This window comes from Protomyctophum parallelum, assembly GCF_964188405.1.
Source record: "Protomyctophum parallelum genome assembly, chromosome: 22".
Taxonomy (NCBI): domain Eukaryota; kingdom Metazoa; phylum Chordata; class Actinopteri; order Myctophiformes; family Myctophidae; genus Protomyctophum; species Protomyctophum parallelum.
In genome coordinates, this window is record NC_139714.1 from 38,403,295 (window position 1) to 38,430,433 (window position 27,139).

The 27,139-nt window shown below is 42.6% G+C and overlaps 2 protein-coding genes across 5 annotated transcripts in view; both read left to right on the forward strand.

Moving 5' to 3' along the window:
- LOC310853689 (uncharacterized protein) overlaps positions 1 to 27,139 on the forward strand; it is a 71,728-nt gene that overhangs the window by 13,163 nt on the left and 31,426 nt on the right. The gene's annotated exons all lie outside the window — the stretch shown is intronic.
- On the forward strand, positions 12,181 to 23,640 carry LOC310853254 (fibronectin type III domain-containing protein 7-like). 3 transcript variants are annotated; one of them, XM_083757516.1, is made up of 9 exons: positions 12,181 to 12,293; positions 12,898 to 13,010; positions 13,467 to 13,727; positions 13,867 to 14,165; positions 14,293 to 14,537; positions 14,769 to 14,835; positions 15,547 to 15,627; positions 16,117 to 16,194; positions 23,619 to 23,640. In XM_083757516.1, exons 2-5 carry the CDS (start codon positions 12,908 to 12,910, stop codon positions 14,353 to 14,355), a joined length of 726 nt encoding a protein of 241 aa, XP_083613642.1. In that variant the 5' UTR covers positions 12,181 to 12,293; positions 12,898 to 12,907; the 3' UTR covers positions 14,356 to 14,537; positions 14,769 to 14,835; positions 15,547 to 15,627; positions 16,117 to 16,194; positions 23,619 to 23,640. The 3 variants fall into 3 exon arrangements, with proteins under 3 accessions (XP_083613642.1, XP_083613643.1, XP_083613644.1); XM_083757517.1 differs by lacking the exon at positions 23,619 to 23,640 and adding an exon at positions 17,113 to 17,233; XM_083757518.1 differs by lacking the exon at positions 14,769 to 14,835.

Genomic DNA, 27,139 nt, shown 5'->3' on the forward strand with positions numbered 1-27,139 from the left:
TCACATTGTAGGCTCTACAGAGCCCAATGATGTCACATTGTAGGCTCTACAGAGCCAAATGACGTCACATTGTAGGCTCTACAGAGCCAAATGACGTCACATTGTAGGCTCTACAGAGCCAAATGACGTCACATTGTAGGCTCTACAGAGCCAAATGACGTCACATTGTAGGCTCTACAGAGCCCAATGATGTCACATTGTAGGCTCTACAGAGCCAAATGACGTCACATTGTAGGCTCTACAGAGCCAAATGACGTCACATTGTAGGCTCTACAGAGCCCAATGATGTCACATTGTAGGCTCTACAAAGCCCAATGACGTCACATTGTAGGCTCTATAGAGCCGAACCGACTTTTATTCGGCTCTAAAATAGGAGTATGAATCGGCCCTAAGACGAAAAATGTTCATCGACTACCTTTTTTCACTGACGAAAACTAAATTAAAACTAAGCTATGATTACTAAAACTGATGACTATATACTGTAGGAGCCATTAGAAGAGAGGCATTATTTGTATTATTATTACCAGTATTATGTTTGACCACCTGGTGGCGGGCTTGAGACACACAGCTGGTGACCACTTATAAGGTGACACAGGGGCACTAGGAAGGGACTAGACACAGGGAACCAGGGAGCAAACCGTTCTTACCAGCACAGCAGTATCGGCAGCACAGAGACTAACCTATAACCTATAATCTACCAATAACATCACTGGATCACTCACATCACTGGTATGTTCATGTTCATGCTCAATCTCATTTCTGATTTCTGATAAATAAATAACACTCAAACTGGATCAAAGACTGGACATCCATCTGTTGCAATTTCTGTGTGTACTGCGTAGGATCACTCCCATACCTGTGAGGTAACAGCCAAAGATTGGAAACTGGAAAAATGGCAGTTACACTCAAGTAAGAACGACGCTCTACGAGTGAAAAGGACATCAAAAGAGCCACAACTGGACAGACATATTGTTTGTTTCACTGCCAACACTGATTGACAGGTGATTGGACACACCTGCAGCTCTATTGGGTGAGTTGGTTTGGAAGCTGGCTTTGAATCAATGAGCAAACATGTCTAGTGGTGATGGAGATGCTCAGCCACAAGATGTCGACATTACACAGGATCCGGAAAAGGAAAAAAGAGTTGTCAAACTTACAGCTAAAGGCTTGGAAATGGAGGTTGCTAAGCATCAAAGGGCAAGAGGATTGGCAGTTAAAAAGGCTGTCAAATTAAGAGAATCAATGAAGGAGCTCATGAACTCAAATGACAATTTGGAGGCTGTAAAAGGTCATTTGGATGAATTAATTCATTTATGTGGTGAAGCAAGAGCAGAGCATTCATCTCTGGTGGTTTTGCAAATACCAGCGGAGGAATTCGAGAGGCAGAATCAGTGGTTTCAACCTAAGATTGACATTCTGGAGGGTTTCATGCATGATGTACACAAATGGTTATCAGAAGTGAAACAGCCAATTCCACATGTCACTGTAACTGTTGATACTGAGCCATACATACCTGTCACCCAAGAAAATGAATCTCAAATGCATACTACTGTTGAAAATGTCACTGTTGAAAATGAACCACCAATAACATACATTCCTGATGAAAGTGGAAACATGAGTGTTGTCAATTCTGATGAGGTTGGACCCGATGACAGTGTGTCAAATATTGCTAGATTAAAATCCACACGCAAATCCACCACATCCAAAGCATCTTCATCGACATCATCTGCTCTCATTATTGCCCAGGCTGAAAAAGCTGCTCTGATGGAACAGATGGCTGCCTTGGGAAAGAAACATCAGATTGAAGCACAGCAAAGAATGCAACAGGAGCAATTCACAAAGCAACAGGAGCAACTCAGAATGCAAAAAGAGAAACTGGAGATGGAGACAAAACTGGCAGCAGCCAATGCAAAGGCCCAGGTACTGGAAACTATGGGATCAAGAAAAGCATCAAGAATATCAATAGGGATGCACTCAGAGGAACAAGGAGCGGCTGCTGCTGTTACTCAAAGGAAAACAAATTCATTAAATCCAAACTCATTCATACCAGATCAAACGACCCAACAAAAGGGAAAAATGTCAATGGAAACGAAGCCTCCCCCACAGCCACAGGTTGTAAGGCCAAAGGAAAAGGCTTATGAAAAAACTGACAAAACTCATTACACAACTCCATTATTGCAATACTCTCACCCCAGGCAAACTCCATTATTGCAATACCCTCTCCTCAGTCGAAATGTACAAACTGAAAACATACCAGGTCAAATGAAAACAGGGGTTCAAGGTCAAACTGTATGTACTTCACCTACTGTTACAAATGTTGTTAATCAAGGTGATATTTCAAATGTGTTACAAAGACAGAATGACATCACGGCCCTATTGGTCAAACAGAATCTATATTCCACTTTGCCACAAAGAGACATTCCGGTTTATGAGGGAGATCCATTGCAATATCAAGGTTTTATCAGGGCATTTGAGAGGGCAATTGAAAAAAAGACAGATGATTATGGTGACTGTCTACACTTTTTGGAGCAATATACAAGAGGGCATCCAAAACATCTTGTCCGCAGTTGCCAACATCTGCCTCCGTCACAAGGCTACCCAAGAGCAAAGCATTTGCTCAAAGAGCATTTTGGAAATGAGAATAAGATTGCCACGGCATATATGGAAAAGGCTTTTGCCTGGGCAACAATCAAATCAGAGGATGCAAAAGGGTTGGAAGCATTTTCTCTATTCCTCCGAGGTTGCTGCAATGCTATGGAGAATCTATCCTACATGGACGAGATGAATGTAACTTCCAACATGAGGACCATTCTTTTGAAACTGCCATACAAGCTGAGAGACATATGGAGGAACAGGGCCTGTGAGCTAAAGGAGGGAGGTCGTCGGCCTATGTTTCCTGATCTTGTTAACTTCATCGAAAGACAAGTGATGATAATGTCCGACCCACTTTTTGGAAACATCCAGGACCCTAAGCAGACTTCAACTGTCAAAACCACTGTTAAATCAAAAGAAAGGTCAAGTCCAAGAAGCAGTTTTGCAACAACAGTAACACCCATAACAGCTGTGGAGTCAAATGGAGAGAAAATGAATGCATCCATCAGTCACAACCCATGTCTGTTCTGCAAAAGAAGTGGCCATACATTGGAACGGTGTCCTCAAATCATGGAAAAGAGCCACAGGGAGAAAATAGATTTCCTAAAACAAAATGGAATCTGTTTTGGCTGCTTAAAAAGAGGACACTTATCGAAATTTTGCAGAGGTCGTTTAACTTGTGACACATGCAAACTGAAACATCCTGACATACTTCACATTCAACAAGGAGAACAACAACCGACACAGAAATCAAATGAAAGCAAGGCTGTCATCTCACCGCACACATGTGGTCATATTGGGGCCGGTGATGAAACCTCCATCTTCTCCATCGTACCTGTTCAAGTGAAGAGCCACAAGGGAGACACAGTTTTGCAAACCTACGCATTTTTGGATCATGGCAGCACCTCTACATTCTGCACTGAAAACCTAATGAAAAGGCTCAAGATGGCAGGACAGAAAACAAACATACTCCTCCGAACGATGAATCAGGTGAAGCCTGAGTCTAGCTATCATATCACTGGTTTGGAAATAGCAAGGATGGACTCGGATGACTTTCTTCAACTGCCTGATGTGTTCACACACGCAACCATGCCTGTCTCACAACACAACATTCCAAAACAACAAGACTTGTCTCACTGGCCATATTTAAACCATATCACACTACCTGAAATAGACTCTGGCATTGACCTCCTCATCGGCACAAACGCCTCGAAGCTACTGGAACCCTGGGAGGTGGTTAATAGCCAAGCAGATGGACCATACGCAGTGAGGACCCTATTGGGGTGGGTCATCTATGGTCCACTAAGAGGAGACGACACCATCAGGGATGAGAATGGCTGCCCTGCTGTTGCTGTCAATAGAATATCTATTCTAAACCTGGAAGAGTTACTTGTCAAACAGTACAATCAAGATTTCAGTGAAAAAGCCAGTAATGAAACGGAGGAAATGTCAAGAGAAGAGGCCAAATTCCTTGATATTATAAACCACTCAGCAAAAATTAAAGATGGACATTACTGCCTAAACTTACCTTTCAAACAAGAAGATCCCATCATGCCAAATAACCGTTGTATTGCAGAGCAACGCATCCAGAGCCTGAAACGCAAGTTCAACAAAGATGAGAGGTTCCATGATGAATACACATCTTTCCTCACAGACATGATTAACAGTGGCTACGCTGAATTGGTGCCAGTGGACCAGCTGAATCGAAGTGATGGAAAACTCTGGTATATCCCACATCATGGTGTGCATCACTCAAAGAAAGGCACCTTGAGAGTGGTCTTTGACTGTGGAGCAGTCTTTAAAGGAACATCACTTAACTTTCAACTGCTTCAGGGTCCCGATCTGACTAACTCACTTATTGGAGTCCTCACCAGATTCAGACAGGAACCAGTTGCCTTGATGGCAGACATCAAAGCCATGTTCCATCAGGTTAAGGTCTCGGATGAACATGTTGATTACCTGCGATTCCTATGGTGGCCTGAAGGTGATGTGCAGCAAAATCTGGCCGAATACAGAATGAAGGTACATCTTTTTGGAGCTGTGTCATCACCAAGTTGTGCCAATTTTTCTTTGAGAAAGACTGCTGAAGACAACCGAGCTCACTTTCCACCTGAAGTGACAAACACAGTAAATAACAACTTTTATGTTGATGATTGTCTGAAATCCATGCCCACAGAACGAGAAGCAGTACAATTAGTAAAAGACCTGACTGCTCTCTGCCAGAGGGGTGGATTCATTTTGTCTAAATGGATCAGCAACAGCCGTGCCGTGTTAACTTCTATTCCACATGAGCACAGGGCCAAAGAGATCAAGGAGTTGGACTTGGACAAGGACAATCTGCCAGTGGAAAGAGCTCTAGGATTACACTGGTGTGTTGAAACAGATGTGTTCAAGTTCACAAATACGGCACCTGAAAGACCACACACTAGACGTGGCATCTTGTCTGTGGTTGGCTCTATATATGACCCTTTAGGATTTCTATCACCATTTGCGCTGCCAGCCAAGCTGATGATGCAGGAGCTCTGCAGGAGGAGGCTTGGATGGGATGAAGCCATACCCGAAGTCTTCTCACAGCAGTGGACAGGATGGCTAGCGGATCTGAAGCAAGTGGTGGAGTTCAAAGTGGACAGGTGTATTAAACCTAAGAACTTTGGTCAAATCACACACTCACAGCTACATCACTTTTCGGATGCCAGCGAAAGTGGCTATGGATCGGTGTCCTACCTAAGACTGGAGAACAGTGACGGAGAAGTGCATATTGCATTCATGATAGGAAAATCCAGAGTGGCACCACTGAAACAAATGACAATTCCAAGAATGGAGCTGGCAGCAGCAGTCCTGGCTGTCCGAGTTGACAAAATGCTGCGTAGGGACTTGCAGCTGCCACTGGATAGGTCCATTTTCTGGACTGATAGCACTACAGTGCTGAAGTACATAAACAATGAAACAAAACGTTTTCAAACATTTGTAGCAAACAGGATTTCTCTTGTGAGAGATGCTACTGATGTATCACAATGGAAATATGTGAGTACAAAGGAAAACCCTGCAGATGCAGCATCAAGAGGGCTGACAGCAGACCGCTTTCTAAGCTGCAAGAAATGGATCAGAGGACCAGATTTCCTCTGCAGATCAAATTATGATTGGCCTAACTTGCCCTTTGAATCAACAATATCCGCCAATGATCCAGAAATCAAACCTGACATCACAGTAAATGTCATTATCAAAGATCAACTGAACCCAACCAATTATCTGATCCACTACTTCTCATCATGGATGAGACTGAAGACTGCTGTAGCTTGGCTTCTTAAAGTAAAGACCACACTCTTGCAACTGACTAGAAGGAGAAAGGAGCTTCAAGCTGCTGTGAGCAGTGTTGAAAAGGATCCTGTCAAACTAAAGGAGAAGGTTGAAGAGGAGATGAGAGTCTTTAAAGCAACGTTTCGTGGACAGTGCTTAACTCCCGAATATCTTATCCAAGCAGAACATGCAGTCATCTCATTCAGTCAAATGCAAAGATTTCCAGAAGAAATATCTGTTCTGCAAACTGATAAAAATGTCAAAAGAAGCAGTAATTTGTACAAATTGGATCCAGTGTTGGATGATGGACTACTGAGAGTAGGTGGTCGCCTGAATAGGCTAGCGATGCCTGAAGAAATCAAACATCCGATCATCCTCTCAAAAGACCTTCACATATCCACCCTGATATTACGACACATCCATAAACTACTCGGACATGGAGGAAGGAATTACATGCTGTCTCATCTCCGCAAAAAATATTGGATCATCAAAGCAAACTCTGCTGCAAGGAAAATCATAACCAACTGCACTGTGTGCAAACGACAGCGGGGTAGAGTTGGTGAGCAAAAAATGGCAGACTTGCCTTTGGAGAGAATTCAACCAGACAAGCCTCCATTCACAGATGTGGGAGTAGACTACTTTGGTCCTATAGAGATCAAGAGAGGACGAAGTATTGTAAAAAGGTATGGTGTAATCTTCACCTGCATGGCAAGCAGAGCAGTACATCTTGAAGTTGCACATACACTCGACACAGACTCCTGCATCCACGCACTAAGAAGATTCATCTGTCGACGAGGTCAAGTTTCATCTCTAAAATCAGATAACGGTACAAACTTCATAGGAGCGGAAAGAGAATTAAGGGAAGCACTGAATAGCCTGAATCAGGAGAAAATCCAGAATGCTATGCTTCAGCAAGGGATAAAGTGGAGCTTTAACCCCCCAGCAGGATCCCATCACGGCGGTGTTTGGGAACGACTGATCCGCATGGTACGAAGTGTACTCCGTTCTGTTCTTAATCAACAAGTGCTTGATGATGAAGGATTGCAAACTTTAATGTGTGAAGTAGAGGCAATTTTAAATGATCGACCCATCACCAAGTCTTCTGACGACCCAATGGACCTGGAAGCGCTGACCCCAAATCATCTTCTTTTATTAAAAACGCAGCCAATATTGCCACCTGGACTCTTTGTGAAAGAGGATCTGTACATCAAACGTAGATGGAAACAAGTACAGTACATGGCAGATCTCTTTTGGAAACGATGGACAAAAGAGTACTTACCATCAATCCAAGAACGGCAAAAATGGTCAGCTGAAAGGAGAAGTTTTGCCCCTGGTGACATTGTGGTGGTGGTAGATTCCACTGCACCACGAGGCGCCTGGTTACTGGGGAGAATATTGGAGACCATTCCTGATTCAAAAGGTCTTGTACGCACAGTTCGACTCAAGACCAAAAGCAACATCTTGGAGAGACCGATAACAAAGATATGTCTGCTCCAAGAGACTGAAAACTAAAGAGACTGATGTTCAAAGAAGATTGAATGAATTTACTTTATTTCTTTTGAAATTGTGAAAAAAAAAAAAAATGAAAAAAAAAGAACATGTAAATGTAAATTTGAATATGACTCCTTATATGGTTATTAATTGTTACCCTTGAAACAATTAGGGGCCGGTGTGTAGGAGCCATTAGAAGAGAGGCATTATTTGTATTATTATTACCAGTATTATGTTTGACCACCTGGTGGCGGGCTTGAGACACACAGCTGGTGACCACTTATAAGGTGACACAGGGGCACTAGGAAGGGACTAGACACAGGGAACCAGGGAGCAAACCGTTCTTACCAGCACAGCAGTATCGGCAGCACAGAGACTAACCTATAACCTATAATCTACCAATAACATCACTGGATCACTCACATCACTGGTATGTTCATGTTCATGCTCAATCTCATTTCTGATTTCTGATAAATAAATAACACTCAAACTGGATCAAAGACTGGACATCCATCTGTTGCAATTTCTGTGTGTACTGCGTAGGATCACTCCCATACCTGTGAGGTAACAGCCAAAGATTGGAAACTGGAAAAATGGCAGTTACATATACTAACAATTTTGTCAACAGATAAAAACTTTTAAATGCTATAGGAAGAGATCCAGTATTAGTCATTTTACACTTGATTGCATGCTGAAAATAGCTGAGATCTACAAACTCGTGTGTCGCAGCGCAACACGTGAACTTGTAGATCAGCTATTTTCAGCAAGTGTAAAATCAGTCATTACGACGGCATCACGGCTCACCAAAGTACATTTTAGTCTACTAAATCAACTGGATTTAGTCGACTAAAATCTTATGATATTTAGTCAACTAAAACTAGACTAACACTAAAACATTCCAGGTGACTACAATGTGCCTGAAACTAAATTAAAACTATTGAGAGAGTAAGAGACTTTGACTAAAACTAAAACTAAAATCTGCTGCCAAAAACAACACTGGTTAACATCAGTGGTCCATTGCAGCTGTCCAAGGGTGCTCTTTTTGAGAGCAGGTTTGAAGGAGTCTAGGGATTCACACCTAACTTTATATGTCATAGGAGTGAAATGCATCACAGTTTTACAAGTAAAAAAAATGGGTGAAGTTTGTTTTTGTGCATAGTTCCAACATTGTCTGTCCACCTATCATTATTAATTAATTCATTTAAATTAAACAATTATGAATAATTCATATTATATTTTTAATGCTTATGACATATTCATAAGCATTAAAAATATAATATGACTATTTCTAGGCTATGTATTTTATGTATTACAATGTGTTGTTCTTGCATAATGTAAATCACTGGATAAAGCCTGATAAATGGATTAATGCCTGATAAATGCCTACATTGTAATATAAATACTAGTTTTGGTTTAAAGTTAAAGTAATATAAACTACTAGTTGTAGTTATATAGAATTTAACATACTAGTTTAATTCACAAACATTAATTTAAAGTTTGTAAATGCTGTCATTAAAATGCTTACTATAAAAATATACTAAAACAGCTAAAATACTAACATTCATGGTCATAAGCTCATAAAACATAATGCATAGTGATTCCATGATTCATAATAAAGTAACAGAGCAGGCTCTGAATGAGAAGAGCCTCCGGGCGAATCCCCGTCATTAAGAACGGACGCAGAACGGATCGTTCACGGAAGTGACCGGATCGGTTTCGTTCACCAAAAAGAACTAGTTATTTTGATTCGTTCGTTCATGACCGACTCATCTCTGACTACACTCGACCATTGATTGATTGATTGAACACAGCTGGTGCAAACAATTCGTCTCACTCAGGAGTCTGTACACTACTATAATATATTACTACATTATCTACATAGCCTACATAGTTGCTGTACTATACTATAACTACACTTGCAGCTTATATTGTCAGTGTTTAGTTATTCATTAAATAATTATTATTATTATATTTTGCGGTGCTGTAGTGTGGAGCCATGGAAGGACAGACGCTCCAACATTCTGAGAACTTCAACAACTCCAGAAGAACAGAACGGGGTTTTCCACAACAAGAAGTAAATGTAAAGAACGAGAGGCCAAACGGGTAATAATAACAATAACAATAGCGGTCAACGTAACGAGGTATTTTATTTCAGAGTTCTCTGTGTTGTGTTTACTCTGACGAGTTCAGCTGCGCATTTCTATTTTCTATTTACATGTATGTGTGTTTGGTCAGTCTAATATTGAACCGTTCAGCTGCGCATTATTTCTACGTTTTTCTACTGTATCATACAGTAGAAGAGCCTATTAGCCTAATATTACTGACAAGGTATCACAACCGGGGATGAAACAACCTAACAAAGCTCATGAAGACAAACAGGACCATGTTTTCACAATGCAATCTTACGGAAGCAGAACTGCGCATGCGGACGAGGGTTGACTGGACTACATTTTCATTTAAGTCTGATTTAAGCGCTTGTTTCACCCCTGACTTAATATTTTACATTCCTGTGTGAAGTTTACCAACTCTATCTCTGTTCTGATATGTTTACTTTTAGATAACGATAATGTGAACCAGGTTTAATCCATTGTTTGTGGACGGCTCGACTACAGGAACCTCATCTCTGCTCGACTGTGTGTGTGTGTGTGTGTGTGTGTGTGTGTGTGTGTGTGTGTGTGTGTGTGTGTTTGCGCGTGCCTACACGTGCGCAGATGATAAGGTACAGTGTAAGAAAAGAGAGAAGTACTGTCACTTAATTTCAGCTCCATTTACAACATATAGAAGAAAGTATAGGCTTTGCTGCCACCTAGTGGTGACAATGGACAATCACAGAATGATACATCAAGTGATGTATGCGGTCTGCAGATTGTGTGTATGGTCCTGAATAATTATGTTACATTTCAGCAATGAGAAATTCAGATCCTTCCTTCTTAGGATATCATCTTAAAGTGTACATTTTATCCTCAATAACAACACTCCCCCCACCTATCTCTCTCCCCAGCCCCGTGTGCCCCAGTGAGTGTTAGTGCCAGTCTGGTTTGTTCCAACTCAGCCAATGTGAACTGGCAAAGAAGTCCCAGTGCCACATCTTACAATGTGACTGCAGTGGGTCAGGATGGACACATACATGGCTGCTCCACCAACAGTACCAGCTGTCAGATACCCAACATGCACTGTGGCCAGAACTATACCATCACAGTGACACCATATGCTGACTCATGTGCTGGGAATCCCAGCATTCCTCTTCACTTCAGTGCAGGTACACAGGGAGAACAAAATATGTACTAACTAGAAAGGTGTAATTTTGGGAAATTGAAAGTGTGGTTGCATTGACACAAGTCACGAGGAATCCACTGGGAACTGAATTCTGTCTTACCATTATATATTTAATACATAATATAATATAATATATTGCGATATCATGTGAAGCATGACAACAGTGACAACAGTCAGTGTGTGATACATGAAAAAGAATTTCGGACCGAGAGCAATAGTGTGTTTCCTCTAGCAACCACACTAATGCGACTAAAGACTATGTACTAATATGAACAGTCTCCAACAGACTAATTTGATAGACTAATTAAGATGCTCAGCATACGTTTTGTACTTTTGTTTGATCAATTGAAGCACAAATGAAAGAGAATAATCATTCTTTCTCTCCACTTCTTCCCTCCATCTCTCCAGGTCCCTGCGCCCCCAGTAATATTTCTGTTTCTGAAGAATGTGGGGCTAGCACAGTGTCCTGGTCCCCTGTTTCAGGGGCCAACATGCACATAGCAACAGCAACGGACACGGATGATGGACACGAACACACCTGTAACTCAAGCACTGCAAACACCTGCTCTTTCACTGATCTACACTGTGGTGGAAACTACTCTTTCAGTGTTGTAGCTGTTGACAGAGGTTGTCACAGTGAACCAAGTTCAGCTGTGGAACTTGAAACAGGTGAGACACTCACCAAAGACACTGATATTTAGCATATATCTCTGGGAGATTACTTGGGCTACAATCTAGACATGGATGAGTGTAAGAAACGAGTAAAGGGGGAGGAATGAATCATTTAGCCACCCCACAATGCAATCTCATGAGAACTAAAAATAAACAACATACTGTACGTATAGCATGTCCACTCATCATAATACTGATTTTAGATCTTAATTGTTACAATTAGTTCTTTCTTGTTCCGATCAGTTCTAATCATTTACTATACAGAATATCTTTGAGCCCAGTTATATTGTGTAATGTTTAACGCTGTATTCCATCGTCTCTTTGCAGTGCCATGTGTTCCTACCAGCGTCTCAGTAGCTCCTGACTGTATCAGGAACACTGCTGTTGTGTCCTGGTCTGCCAGCAGGGGGGCAGTACAGTACTCTGTGTCTGCCTGGAGTAGTCCTATGAATGCCGCGGCCATCTCCTGGAATCCCAGCACCGATGCCCTCAACTACACAGCTTTCGTCACTGGTGGTGACGGAACAGTTCTCCCGTGCACGTCTTCCGACAATACGTGTTCCGTCGAGGGTCTGCCCTGCGGAATTACCTTCTCTGTTCAAGTCAGGGCTCACAAAGCATACTGTGACAGCCAGCTCAGTCCACCAATCAACATCTCATCAGGTACCGTATGGGTGGCCATGCCGCCAAAATTGTTTAAAAAAAACAACAACTTGCATTTCTTAAATCATCCGACCAACCAAATTCCCTCTCATGTGTATTCTCCAGCTCCATGCAAACCCCAAGGCATCAACGGCTCCTTGGACTGTCTGTCCAATGAAGCAACCATATCGTGGAACGCAACGTTAGGGGCAGAGATGTACACGGTGACGGCGGTGGGTGGAGGCCACGCGACAAACTGCACTGCTTCGTCGCTGCCCGCACAGAATACAAAACTCTGATGCTGGCATTCAAAGCAACCAAAGGTATGGCTCCCCCATATCTTGCAAGTATGATTGAACCCTACAAACCCTCCCGCGCACTCAGATCAGCCAACGCAGGGAAGCTGGAAGTACCCTCACTAAAAACGCCGGGACAACGCTCCACACGTCCCAAACTCTTCTCCCTTCTGGCTCCAAAACTGTGGAATGCACTTCCCATTGCAGTCAGAACTGCAGCATCACTCCCAATCTTCCGCCGTAGCCTGAAAACCCACGTTTTCAGACTCCATCATGGCCCATAGCACTTACCCTAACCCCTTAGATAGCATTTCTGTTGGCTTAGATAGCATTTGACACAGACTTATAGCATGTTATGTAGACAGCACTATAATTGTATTGTATATAGTCATAGCACGCCATGGTACATATGTATAGCATAGTAGTAAATATGTATAGTTTATATGTATAGTGTATGTATAGTTTCATTATATAGATATTCCACTGTTACTTTCTTAGCTTACGCATGTTTCATGATAAATGTTTTTATGTGATGTATTCCCATGCTTTTGTTCTTGCTTAAATGTAAGTCGCTCTGGATTAAGAGCGTCTGCTAAATGCCTAAATTGTAAATTGTAATTGCTTCCACCAGCACCACGTGTATGGTGGATGATCTTGCCTGTGGCGTCCTCTATACGTTCTCTGTCACCGCCGCCAACAGCCTGTGTGACAGTCGTCCCAGCGCCACCATCCAGTTGCAAACAGGTAACGCATGTTTAAAAACGCAGCTCAGAAACACATGTACACGTATTATTTTCCCCCTGTAATGTCTGTGCGAACCCCGGGGTCTATTGAGGGGTTTCTTTAAAACATAAAGTTTTAAGTTGGTCACAAAAATGAAAAACATGTACACATACAAGCACCAATACAATGCTTTCTTTACTATCCTCACCCTACGTTTTAACAGCGGGCGAACAGCGGCGACTCTGGGTGATACAAATCTCCTAGAGGGAGTTCCGTATCACCATTCATGGAGGGTAAACAAAGAAACATTATTTTCGACTATCGCTGGGTCCCATAGACAAATAACGCACTTCCGGAAAATACGCCAGGCTGTCACCTGCTGTTAGAACGTACCATTAGCTTTATAATGTAGAATGCCCATTTAAGTGCTTCACTCAGAAAAGCATCTTCAAAACTCTGAATCCCCCTCCCCTTTAGCCCCATGCCGACCAGTCGACCTCTCAGTTGAGTACAACTGTGCCAACCAGTCGGCACTGCTGTCCTGGACTCCCGCCAGTGGTGCAGTGGAATACTTCGGCTGCGCCCAGGACGACAGTGGCGCCAGGCTGTGCTGTGACAGCTTGGACACAAACTGCACCATAGAGGGCCTTCGGTGTGGAGTCCAGTACAACGTCACTGTACTGGCCTCAGATGGGACATGCAACAGTTCTGTCAGTGACACAGTACGCATTGGAGCTGGTAAGAAATCTCACAGTTGTTACAAGAAACGGATGTTTTGCGATTATTTAAAACCTATTCTATACGATAGTTTCTGTATTCACGTCGCACCACGATGACAGTTGATGTATTAATGACCAGTCCAACTCTCTCCTTTTAGCTCCCTGTGCTCCAGACAACGTGCAGGTTCGGCTGTTGCCGCAACACACAACACGCAACACAACACGCCAGGTGTTGCGTTTCAGCTGGACACAGGTCCCCTGTTCACATGTCCAGTACATGCTGACCATGACGGGTAATCTCCTCGGGGACAACCAGACCTTGTTCGACCTCTCTCTTGGACAAACTCGACTGCCTACGAGATGCCCCTGCCCTGTGGTTCATCTTACATCGCCAGTGTGGAAAGCAGGAACTGTGGTGGAACCAGTGGCCAAGCAGTGGCTCGCAGTGGAAATACAGGTACACTGAGACTGAGACTGATATATATTGTTCAAAAGTCACGTTGGTGCATGTATGTGATTGTGCCGTTCGGGCAGTTCTTATCACAATCAATACTAACGATAAACCCTCCCCTCCACCTCCACAGCTCCTTGTCCTCCCAACAGGAGTGACGTACAGCGGTGTCTTCTCCTCGGCCACAGTCTCATAGAAAGGGTTATGCTTCCGTACATGCCGTCACGTACACGGTGTATGACGACAGCATCTCGCCAAAGTCCCAGCTGTGCAGCACAGGCAGCCTGTCCTGCTCCGTAGTCAACGTCCAGTCCAGTCACCTGGTCGTCACAGCCAGCAACGAAGGAGGGGAGAGTGGAGAAACACGTGTCACATCAGGTACGCGCTTCAGTGCACATTGATGTTAAGAATGCTTCATAGCACTGGCCCTCTAGTCCTGCATGGGGGCCCGGACAATTGCTAGTTTTCTGGTTTGCCATCTAGAGTACCAGGTCTGAATTAGTCCCTGAGCAGACAGAGGAGATCAGCTGCTTCACGACATATAATTTAAACAAAATCATAGATAGCAAATAGCAAAACTTACGTGTTGCTTTTTCCTTTACACTCAAGGATGAATTAGATGTCACTTGAGAAATGACTGTTGACGTTGGCCATGGACATAACCTGTAAATCTCAGGTACTGACTGTGGAAGGAAAGAGCTTCATCATCACTGACCTGAACCCAGGAACCTACTTCAATACTTAACGTGTTAGGGGGGGTCTGGAGATCATCTCTGTAGAATAGGAGACCCGCAGACACTAGTTGGACAGGATAATCTCTTTCAGTTTTGCACTGTCTCTGTCAAACATGGCATGGCACTGAACAGCAGGTCTGTAATATGATATAAACTGCTTTTATTTTATATTCTTTGAGAAAACAGATGTCAACGACGCATTTGTTACTCTGAACATTCACTGCGTGTCAGTTGATTTTAATCTTTATCAATGCATAAACGAAAGCACGCAACACAATACATCTTCACTTGGTAGTGACTACGTATGTGTTGTGATCTAATTGTTTAAGTATGTATAGGCAGGCCAATTAATTTGTTATTAAAAATGATAAGTCAACAACCTTTTTATGGTTACAAATAAATGCTTCTACATAATATTTCATATTGCCTTTTGAATGCAGACGTGAGCCGATGCTGATTTAAAAAATGCCAGTTATCTCTCTATTAGTCCATCTCTGTCTTATCTTATCTCTATTAGTCCATCTCTGTCTTATCTTATCTCTCTATTAGTCATCTTAGTATATATATATCATACATTAGTCTCTATTAGTCCATCTCTGTCTTATATTGAATTAATCTTCTTATGTTGTTTTCTTTGTTTTTCCCCCAATAAGACGGGGAAGACATCAATCAGCGACATGTTTTCTGACCTGAGGGACGGACGCAAGCTGGAGGGACTAACAGGCAGCACCCTGGTAAGAGAGAGTGTGTGTGTGTGCGTGTGTGTGTGCGTGTGTGTGTGTGTGTGTGTGTGTGTGTGTGTGTGTACGCGCGTGTGCGTGCGTGCGTGCGTGTATTATTTCATAATACATTTCGATTTCAGCTCTGACATTACTTTTATATTCAGACATGCTCTAGAATGTGAAGAGTCTGCCTGTGCTATTAACTCATTTTGGCTTAAAAAAATCATGAAAATGTGTGCAAATCTTTGAATATATATTTTCTTTGACACCGAACGCTTTTAACTTAAATCTTTGCTTCTGGAGGTCCCTGGAATAACATATTTTCGGCGGCCACTAAATCGAAACATAGGTTTCTCAGAAAACTCATGATTTAGAAGGCATTTTGTAAAATCTGGTCTCAGTCCTAAATGGTTTTACCGCCATTTGCTGCTATCCTTCTGCATACAAGTAATTTCCTTCCAAAATGCAAAAGCTAAAATTGTCCTTTCCCTTTCTCCACAGACCAAAGAGCGCGGCTCCACCAGAGTTCACGCTCTGAACAACATCAACAAAGTACTTCAAGTCCTGCATCAAAACAACGTGAGTGCACTGATCACATCTCTGGCCTGTTTGTTTCATCGTCTGTCTCATTTCATTCAGTCAACAGATGCTGTAATCTAATTTATATGTTATTAACATATGCTGGATTCAGCACGCACGCACACACACATTTACTTTGTAGATTTTGATTATTATTGCAAAACATAACATTTACCACTACGCACCACTATACACATTTTGGCCATTTGCAAATAGCCGCTATTTGCTGTTGGTGTTTAAGAGGGAAGAGTATTATTTTGGGTTAGGGTTATTTAGGGTTTTTAAATCACACCCGTGTGAAGTGAGGGGCGCTCTTATCATACGTCATCATACATCATCTCATTCTGACCAATCACAATTTGCGTCCTCAGTTTTGTCATCAAGGTTTTTGTTGAGTGCACAAGGGTTAGGGTTACACACACAGGCTAAACACTCAAAAATAGTCATAGGAAACAGTAGCAAAACAATGTGTGTGTTTTCACAAACCCTCAAAGCTGGACAGAGAAGGGGCTATCGCCCCTCAAACCTAAATATTGATGGGAGTTTTGGTGTGTGTGCCAGCCTTCCAGAAAGTGACGTTTTGTGAGCTTGTAGATCTGCTGTTTTCACTAGTTTGGGTACCAGGCAAACAATGACTTTCTCTTTTGCGACTTGAGCTAAAACGCTTTCGGAATGCATATTTATAAAAGTCATTCATCCTGACAGGTTACATGATTTATCCCCCCTCCCCAATGCAACACAGTGATTGTATTTTGCACGCACACAGACAAGTGCTTGACTTAAACATGGACAACGAGTCTTGCTCAAATGTAGAAATGAGATGGCATAGGTGTCTGAATCTAGAACTCGAGATATGTTTTTTTATTTAGTTTGCAGCATTGCCCATCCCTACTCTCTTAACTCTCAACCTCCCCCCAGGCCCCCATGATGGAGCTGACAGCACACCAGAGCAGCGTGGGTAATGTGCTGCAAGCAGGGAACAGCTGATGGCCCAGGGCAACCTCACAGAGGAGGAGGGAGAGGCATGGACCGACAGGCCAGGTACACGCACACACACACACACACACACACACACACACACACACACACACACACACACACACGCACACGCACAGAGCGTCAAGTGGCTGCTGGCTGATCTGCTGTTTGTGCTCCGAAAACAGCTGATCTGCACCAGGTTTCAAAATGAACCCCAAAAACATGGTAATTGTGCTTACCAATGCTTACCAATGTCTCTGTGAGCTTGCTGGCTGCAGTGTAGCTTGTTCGTTAGCTGTCACTCGTTCATTAATTTGTTTCACCTGTGTACTCTCAGAAGCGCATTGAAGTGAAGTGGGCATAGTGTGTGTGTGTCACTGTGTTAGTCTCTTCTGCCGTCATGCAGGACTTTCAAATTATTGTAAACACAACATGAACATAGTACTCTTATTATGCATATCGCATTCTCGCCAAGATATATTTCTGAGTAAATAAATAAATAATACTAATGATAAAAAAGAAATAAACAAATGGTTCAAGCCCATAAATTAATATTCGAGTGCCAAACCTAACGAGCGAACAGCCCGTGTGTGTGTGTGTGTGTGTGTGCGTGTGCGTGTGCGTGTGTGCTTGTCTATGCCTCAGAATATTTTGATAGTACTTTGGAATGTATCAGTGTCACTTGCACTATACTTGCCGTGTTCTTGTTCAGTCTACAGTACACCAAGTCGCTTCAACAAATATAGCAAATCCACAAGCTCACAACGCGTCAGGATTTGTTATTTTTGGTGATTGTTCCTCCCAAAATAGTGACTGTTTACTGCTGTAGGCCTAGTTTATGACTTTCAGCACCAGAGACAGCTCCCCCATGGCTGTGGGCCTAGAGACAGCTCCCCCATGGCTGTGGGACTAGTTTATGACTTTCAGCACCAGAGACAGCTCCACCATGGCTGTGGGCCTAGAGACAGCTCCCCCATGGCTGTGGGACTAGTTTATGACTTTCAGCACCAGAGACAGATCCCCCATGGCTGTGGGACTACTAGATTATGCAGACTGTGAGACTAGTTTATGACTTCAGGACCACAGACAGCTCCCCTCACTGCTGTGGCATTAGGCTCTATTTGTAAATAACTCTTCATACTTATCCGGGCCTCTTCCGACTTCCTTCACAGGCCAGATTAACCCTTTGTGGTGCCCGGTATTACGACCAGGGCTTGGCGCTTAGCATTTTTCCAAGTAGCACGTGTGCGACTAAGTTGAAAAATCTAGTAGCACACAAATTATTTTAGGAGCACGATGAAAAGTTATCAAATAATGTGTTTTTGAGGGGCGCTAGCCCCTCCTATGTATACCGGTATACCTAGCTTTAGTCCCCACACATCTCATGATTTGCCATTGACGATAAACGAAATTTGGTCAAATTTCCACTAAATATGACGTAAATTAAACATCAAAACATTAAATGCCATTGACATTGAAAGGAAAATGTCATATGTACATAATATGCAAACCAGCTATTAAACGAATCACAGCTAGGTATTCTGATGTACGAGATGATTCATGATGATGTATGATGATAAGAGTGTCCCTCCCTTCACCCAGGTGTGATTTTTCTTTAATAAAGTGATATGAGGTAGGGACGGGCAATATGGCAAAATATTATATCACAATATCTTTTCAGCAATTATCAAAATATTGATATTCATCAGGATATAATTTTTATGTTTATTTTTATACAATCTATATAACCTATATGCTAACTATATGCTGATAGACTTTTTTTTAATGCAGATAGATAGATAGATAGATTAATTAAATTAAATTAAATTATTATCTATATAGCTATCTGTCTATGTTGCTCATGGATGCATGGATGGATAGACAGGCTATCCGTTTTTATCCTGCTGTTCTATCATGTGATATTCGATGCAGGGCAAGATGCTCGATTGTGAATTAAATTGTAACATTCTCCTTGGCTTTGACTGCTTCAGACAGAACATCTGACACACAGCTACGGTAGACTATTAATTTACTACGCTGGTAATTTACTCGGCTGCCTACCGCTGCTCGTTAAGCAGGTCACACAATGGATGGACCACTGATATTTATCCAGCCAGGTCGGTGATTACTAATATCATTCATGCTGTGCAACACATGCTTTTGTAAGCGACGCTAAGGATTGTTTTGACCGATAATAATCCGTCATGTGCGTGCGCACGTGCACTCTTTATTTGTGCGTGCAGCCGTCAACAGTGTTTCTCCCGCGTTTGGTTAAAAGTTGGCGTTCGAACTTTACAAATAAGCTTAGTATTAAACGTGTCGGGGACGCTATCATGCTGCGTTCACTCTGACGCTCTAGTCTGTGCTGCCTGCGAGGGAACAACAGACACACACGGCATATGAGCACAGAGTGCTAAAAGGGGGAGGGCCGAGGGTGGTGCGGTAGAAGCAAGGGGAACAGATCTTCAAGCTAAAATGCATCGAGCCTCGACACGTTGTTAGCTTGTAGATCTGCTCTTTTTGGCGAACGACACCGCCGTACTACAAATATAAATGTAGGTATAGAACTGAACCAGCTCAGTGGCCTTGTGGTTAGAGTGTCCGTCCTGAGACTGGGAGGTCGGGGTTTAATCCCCGGCCGGGTCATACCAAAGACTCTAAAAATGGGACCCAGTGCCTCCCTGCTTGACACTCAAGGGTCTGATTGGGGGGTCAGTCCCTGCTTGACACTCAAGGGTCTGATTGGGGGGTCAGTCCCTGCTTGACACTCAAGGGTTGGATTCCCTGCTTGACGCTCAGCCAGGGCTCGACAGTGCGACTAGGTACTCGCATTTGCGACTAAAATTATCACCGTGCGACTTGTAAAATTAAATTTGGCGCACAGGTGCGACTACAGGATTTGACCATTCAATCGTGATAAAGACAAGTCTCTGTCTACAGCAAGTGCACATTCTATAGTCGCGGTTCTATACCTAAATTTATATTTCAGAACGGCGGTGTCGTTCGCCAAAAAGAGAAGAGCTATAAGCTAACAACGTGTCGAGGCTCAATGCGGTGTTCATTTGAAGATCTGTTCCCTTTGCTCCCACCGCCCCTCCCCTCACTGTGTTGTTGCTCCGTGCTCTCTTCCCTGTCACTGCTTTCTGTCTGTCAGCAGCGGAGGGGCGGCAGTCAGAAAATAAGTCAGAGCGGGATAGCATTAGCATGATAGCACAGAGTCAGAAGGAATTGCTTGGACCCCGACACGTTATTTGCAAAGTCTGTTTGTAATGCTCAAAGTTCAAACGTAACTTACTTTTAACCAAACGCGGGTGAAACAGCATGCAGCCGTGCGCGCACGCGCGCGCACACACACACACACACACACACACACATGGAGTGGACGGATTGAACAACCCTTGCTTAGCGTTTGCTTACAAAAGCGTGTGCCCAGCATAAATGATAATGCGAATGACCGAACTGGCTGGATTACCGTATTAATATCAGTCAGTCAGTCAAAGCCAAGGAGAATGTTACAATACTAATTCACCATCGAGCAGCCTCTGCACTGTCTGAATGTCACACTAACATGATAGAAAACAGAAGGATAAAAACGGATAGCCTGTCTATCCATCCATGATCCATGACTTGAGCAACATATTATCTATCTAGCTCTGGCCCATAGCTCTAATGTGTTGCACGTATTAGAGGTATGGAACAGAGCTACTATCGATCTATCTACAAAGTATTGGCATAAAACAAATTGATAATATGAAAACAAACATAACAATGATATCATGATGAATATCACTATTTTGTGATAATTGCTTAAAAGATAGTGATATAATATTTTGACATTATTTTCCACCCCTACCTCATATCACTTCATTAAAGAAAAATCACACCCATGTTAAGTGAGGGGCGCTCTTGTCATCATACATCATCAGTTATCATCTCATACTGGCCAATCAGAATGCCTGTTGCCTGTGATTGGTTAGCTGATTTGCTCCTTTACATATGACATACATTTTCCCTTCAATGTCAATGGCGTTTAATTTATGTCATATTTAGCAGAATTTTTACGTAATTTCTCTGTTGATTGTCAATGGCTCATTTTGAGATGTGTGGGGACAAAGGCTGTATATAGGAGGGGCTAGCGCCCCTTAAAAATACATAATTTTTCATCGTGCTCCTAAAATAATTTGTGTGCTACTAGATTTTTCAACTTAGGCGCACACGTGCTACTTGGAAAAATGCTAAGCGTCGAGCCCTGCGCTCAGCATCAAGGGTTGGATTGGGGGGTCAGTCCCTGCTTGACGCTCAGCATCAAGGGTTGGATTGGGGGGTCAGTCCCTGCTTGACACTCAGCATCAAGGGTTGGATTGGGGGGTCAGTCCCTTCTTGACGCTCAGCATCAAGGGTTGGATTGGGGGGTCAGTCCCTGCTTGACACTCAGCATCAAGGGTTGGATTGGGGGGTCAGTCCCTGCTTGACACTCAGCATCAAGGGTTGGATTGGGGGGTCAGTCCCTGCTTGACACTCAGCATCAAGGGTTGGATTGGGGGGTCAGTCCCTGCGACATACTAGCGTCATGTCCAGAAGGTAAGCAAGAACACCATATACTGTGTGTGTGTGTGTGTGTGTGTGTGTGTGTGTGTGTGTGTGTGTGTGTGTGTGTGTGTGTGTGTGTGTGTGTGTGTGTGTGTGTGTGTGTGTGTGTGTGTGTGTACGCGTCTGGCGTGACATGTAGGGCAGGCTACCACGATGACTCAGCTGGCTGCTACCAGCCACCTCCACAGTGGAGGTGCTGAGTCAGAGGAGCAGGCTGGATAAACGTGGTCGTAAGTGGTAACTAAGTGGTGGTTTGTTCAAAACCTACAATCCACTAAATGATCACTCCCGTTCAGAACGGCAACGCTGAGTGCAGAAAACCCAGCTCGCAGCAACACAGTCAGCAGCATTCTGTACCCACATGTTTGGGAGTTTAAGCCATTTTGGGGCGGGAACCCCTTTTGGTGTTTATAGCATTATGTGATGCTTTAGCTATTGAGAAAATAGCAGATCTACAAGCTTGTAGTTCTGCTATTTTTTTAAATTCTTGAAAACGTGGAACAAATCTTTGAATATATATTCTTTCAGGGCGAATGTTTTTAACTCAAATCTTTGCTTCTGGTGGGGGGGGGGGGGGTCCCTGGAACTACATGTTTTCAGATGGGGGGTCATAACCATGACCCCCCATCTGAAAACATGGAAAAATCGAAGAGCGACTGACATAGAAGACATTTTTAGAATCTGATCTCAGGTCAGAATGGGTTAATAATAAATATTATTATTATTATTATTATTCACGTTCGGCATGAAGGTATACCGTCTCTTAAACCCCATTTAGGCCTCAAAATTAGACCTCACAATTAAAAACAAATATTCTAAATCCTCCAGTTTTCTGAAATAAATGTTTTCACTATTTTTGAAAAAATAGCAGATCTACAAGCTCATAGCGCGCGCTATGAGCTTGTCGATCTGCTATTTTTCAATAGCTAAATTATAACATAATATTTAAAACACCAAAAGGGGTTCCTGCGGTTAAATTAGGGTTAAATAACTAAGCCCATTTAAAAAGAAAAAAGGCTTCTAAACTGTTTCTACAGCTCCATCTCAATGAATTAGAATATTTTGTAAAAGTTCATTTTCACCTGTAATATAATTAAAAAAGTGAAACTTCCATTCCATTATTCTCAACTCATAAAGTGAAGTATTTAAAACATTTTTTTGTTTTAATCTTGATGAGCTACAGAGTACAGCTCATGAAAATAAAATCATCATCATTCATCTCAATGAATTAGAATATTTTACGAGACCACTAAAAAAATGTTTTTTTTAAAACGAGAAATGTGAAATCTGAAAAGTATATTAATGTATGCAGTTACTACTTGGTCTGGGCTACTTTTGAACACATTATTTCACACATTTTCACACCCCCCTTTTCCCCTCACTGTATATTCTGTTTCTTTTCCCTTTTTGCTTCCTTTATGATGAATTCCTGTTCTGTTCTTTAACTATATAGAAGTGTCTATTTGTACGTCTCTAAATGTTTTGATGAATTGAACATGGACCCTGTTGTATTAGTGTAATGCTTAATTGGGTCGTCCACTCACAGTTAACAGTCTTTGTATTGAGTTTGTGCTTGAAATGTACTGTAATTCTACAAACTGTTAATAAATATTTCAATCAATCAATCAATCAATCAATGGGGCGTGGCATGGAGGTGATCAGCCTGTGGCACTGTTGAGGTGTTATGGAAGCCCAGGTCTGCTTTGATAACAGCCGTAAATTAATTTTAGTCAGACAGTCAGTGTGTGTCCAGTGGAAACCTCTATGAATCTGATCTCAGGTCAGAATGGGTTAATTGTTCAGTCTCATGTCTCACATGTCTCCCCCTCCCCCATGTGCCCCTCCCCCTCCCCCAGATCCCGTCGGGCCTGTTCATCCCCAGCATGGCGGTGGGCGCCATCGCCGGGCGCATGGTGGAGCAGATGGCGTTCCACCACCACGACTGGATCATCTTCAAGAACTGGTGCCGCCCGGGAGCCGACTGCGTCACCCCCGGACTCTACGCCATGGTGGGGGGGGGGGGCCTGTCTGGGTGAGTGTTAGACTCTACACCATGGTGGGGGGGGGGGGGGGGCTGTCTGGGTGAGTGTTAAGGCTCATACATAGTCTGGGTTTTCGGTGGTGAGGTGACCACCGAACTACAACATGACGTCACTGAGCCGCGGTGAAGAGAAAACCACCGCCACCGCTCCAGCCCTTCTCTCTGTTTTTACTCACCACCGCTCAACGTTATTTCAGCTCCGGTGGTCAGCTCACCACCGCCGCTCGCCGTGCTCACGCAGGTGAGAGAGAGGGAGACAGACGCCGTCGGTTGGTTTTGGTCGCAGGAAAATTAACCCATTCTGACCTGAGATCAGATTCTAAAATATGTCTTCTACATCCTGACAGTTTCATTATTAACCCATTCTGACCTGAGATCAGATTCTAAAAGTGTCTTCGATTTTTCAAAAATAGCAGACCTACAAGCTCGTAGTGCGCCACTCGGTGTCGCGCTATGAGTTTGTAGATCTGCTATTTTTCAATAGCTAAAGCACGACATGATGCTAACACCAAATGTGGGTCAAAAAATGGGTTAACCCGTTTTGACCTGAGATCAGATTCTAAAAACGTCGTCTACATCCTGACAGTTTTCTGAAAAAGTTATGTTTCTATGTCAGTCGTTCTTCGATTCTTTTCAAAAATAGCAGACCTACAAGCTCGTAGCGCGCCACTCGGTGGCGCGCTATGAGCTTGTAGATCTGCTATTTTTCAATAGCTAAAGCATAACATAATGCTAACGCCAAAAGGGGTTCCCGCCCCAAAATGGGTTAAATGATTTTTAGTTTTAGACGTTTTTTGTCTCTCGAATGTATAGTTTTCGTTTAGTTTTTAGTCACATTTTAGTCGACCCGGAATGTCTTGGTGTTAAGTCTAGTTTTAGTCGACTAAATGTCATAAGATTTCAGTCGACTAAATCTATGGTTGATTTAGTCGACTAAAATGTATTTTGGCGGGCCTTGATGCCGTCGTAATGGCTGATTTTACACTCAAAAACATTGTTTAATAACTGTCCTCCTGTAGGACAGCGCCACCTAGAGGGTTAGGCTCTTCATCTGGTCAAACTCAATATGTCAGTGATCCACCCACTTAAATAGACACCCACGGCCACGGGTTTGATTGATTGATTGAAATATTTATTAACAGTTTGTAGAATTACAGTACATTTCAAGTACAAACTCAATACAAAGACTGTTAACTGTGAGTGGACGACCCAATTAAGCATTACACTTGTTTACAACAGGGTCCACATTGTTCAATTCATCAAAACATTAAGAGACATACAAATAGACATTTCTATGTAGTTAAAGAACAGAACAGGAATTCATCATATAGGAAGCAAAAGGGAAAAGATACATATTATACAGTGAGGGGAAAGGGGGGGGGGGGGGATTCAGATTTCACAGAGGCCAGTTTCGAATTGCAGCCATCCGTAGGTGCCCTTTGAGAGCGGTTTTGAAGTTAGTTACCCTACCCCCTTAGATAGCATTTCTGTTGGCTTAGATAGCATTTGACACAGACCTATAGCATGTTATGTAGACAGCACTATAATTGTATTGTATATAGTCATAGCACGCCATAGTACATATGTATAGCATAGTAGTAAATATGTATAGTTTATATGTATAGTGTATGTATAGTTTCATTATATAGATATTCCATTGTTACTTTCTTAGCTTACGCATGTTTCATGATATTGATAAATGCTTTTATGTGATGTATTCCCATGCTTTTGTTCTTGCTTAAACGTAAGTCGCTCTGGATTAAGAGCGTCTGCTAAATGCCTAAATTGTAATTGTAAATTGTATTCACATGTCTTAATGACTGTTGGTAGGGCGTTCCACATTTTGGTGGCAAGGAGCGAAAATAATTTAGTCCCTTGTTTGTGCCGAATCTGGGTTGTACATCTGGTTTGTTGCACTCCCTCTGGTGTTGTGGGTGTGGACTTCGTTTACATTAGTGAAGTATTTAGACAGGTACATGGGTATCCTAGTGGTGTATCGAATCTTGTGGACCAGACCCATTGCAAGATGCTGTACTCACGTTAGTAGTCAGTGGGTGGAACCAACACAACATGGTCATTAGATCAATTAATGAAATATCATTAAATACAGTAAAAATACACATTTCTCAAATCCACAACAGTGGAATAAGCAAAAGGACATTGTGAAGTTTCCCGAGGGCCAAGTCTCCAAAAACGTCAGCGATGCTTTTTGTGGATTTTATTTCTCCCAACTTTAGCTCCGGTGCAGATATTCACAATGAAAGAATATCAAACTGCAAAAACAATACTGGCCAAAAGTACAAAATGAAGAACTCAAAAATACCTAATGCAAAACTTAGGACAAAGGAAAAATAACCAAACTGCACTAGGCTATGCCCCTGGACTGGGCCCTAGCAGCTCTCTCACTGGGCTGTCAGCATGATGCCTGCCCGAGCATCACTGACTAGCTCTGCCTGCAGTCTCCCCTTTATAGGGGAGGATCCTACCACCCACAGAGAAGCAATTAACCATACACAGCTTACCTTAATCAGTGTGTGTGTGTGGGTATAGGGCACGGGCTGCCCCGTGGAATGCACTTCCCATTGCAGTCAGAACTGCAGCATCACTCCCAGTCTTTGATACAGACTTATAGCATGTTATGTAGACAGCACTATAATTGCATTGTATGTAGTCATAGCACGTCATAGTACATATGTATAGCATAGTAGTATATATGTATAGTTTATATGTATAGTTTCATTATATAGATATTCCACCGTTACTTTCTTAGCTTACGCATGTTTCATGATAAATGTTTTTATGTGATTCCCATGCTTTTTTTGTTCTTGCTTAATGTAAGTCGCTCTGGATTAAGAGCGTCTGCTAAATACCTAAATTGTAAATTGTAAAATGTGACAGACATCATGATTATTATAGAATCTAAGACCGTGATTCACATAATCAGGTATTATTACTTAGGCAACAATTCAAATATATACAGCATACGATAAAGAAATTATTTAAAAAAATGGCTGATGGGGAAGTCCTCGTTCATTCCCTTTGGGGACATTGTATTTAAAGTGTAAATCCAAAAGGATTCACGTTGTAGCAACAATCTATTCAGATCCCCTCCTCGCCTGCATGGGGGGGGGTGTGTGTGTGTGTGTGTGTGTGTGTGTGTGTGAGCGCGCGTGTGCGCGCGTGTGTCGTGCGCACATGCAACCATTCGGGTGTGATTGACCATGAACATGTTTACTGCACCCCCGGCTTCTAAAGGTCACAGCCTTTGGATACATAATAACCCATGAGTGTGTGTCTCTGGGTGCGCTCAACTGCTCTGAAGAAGATTAGTAGTAA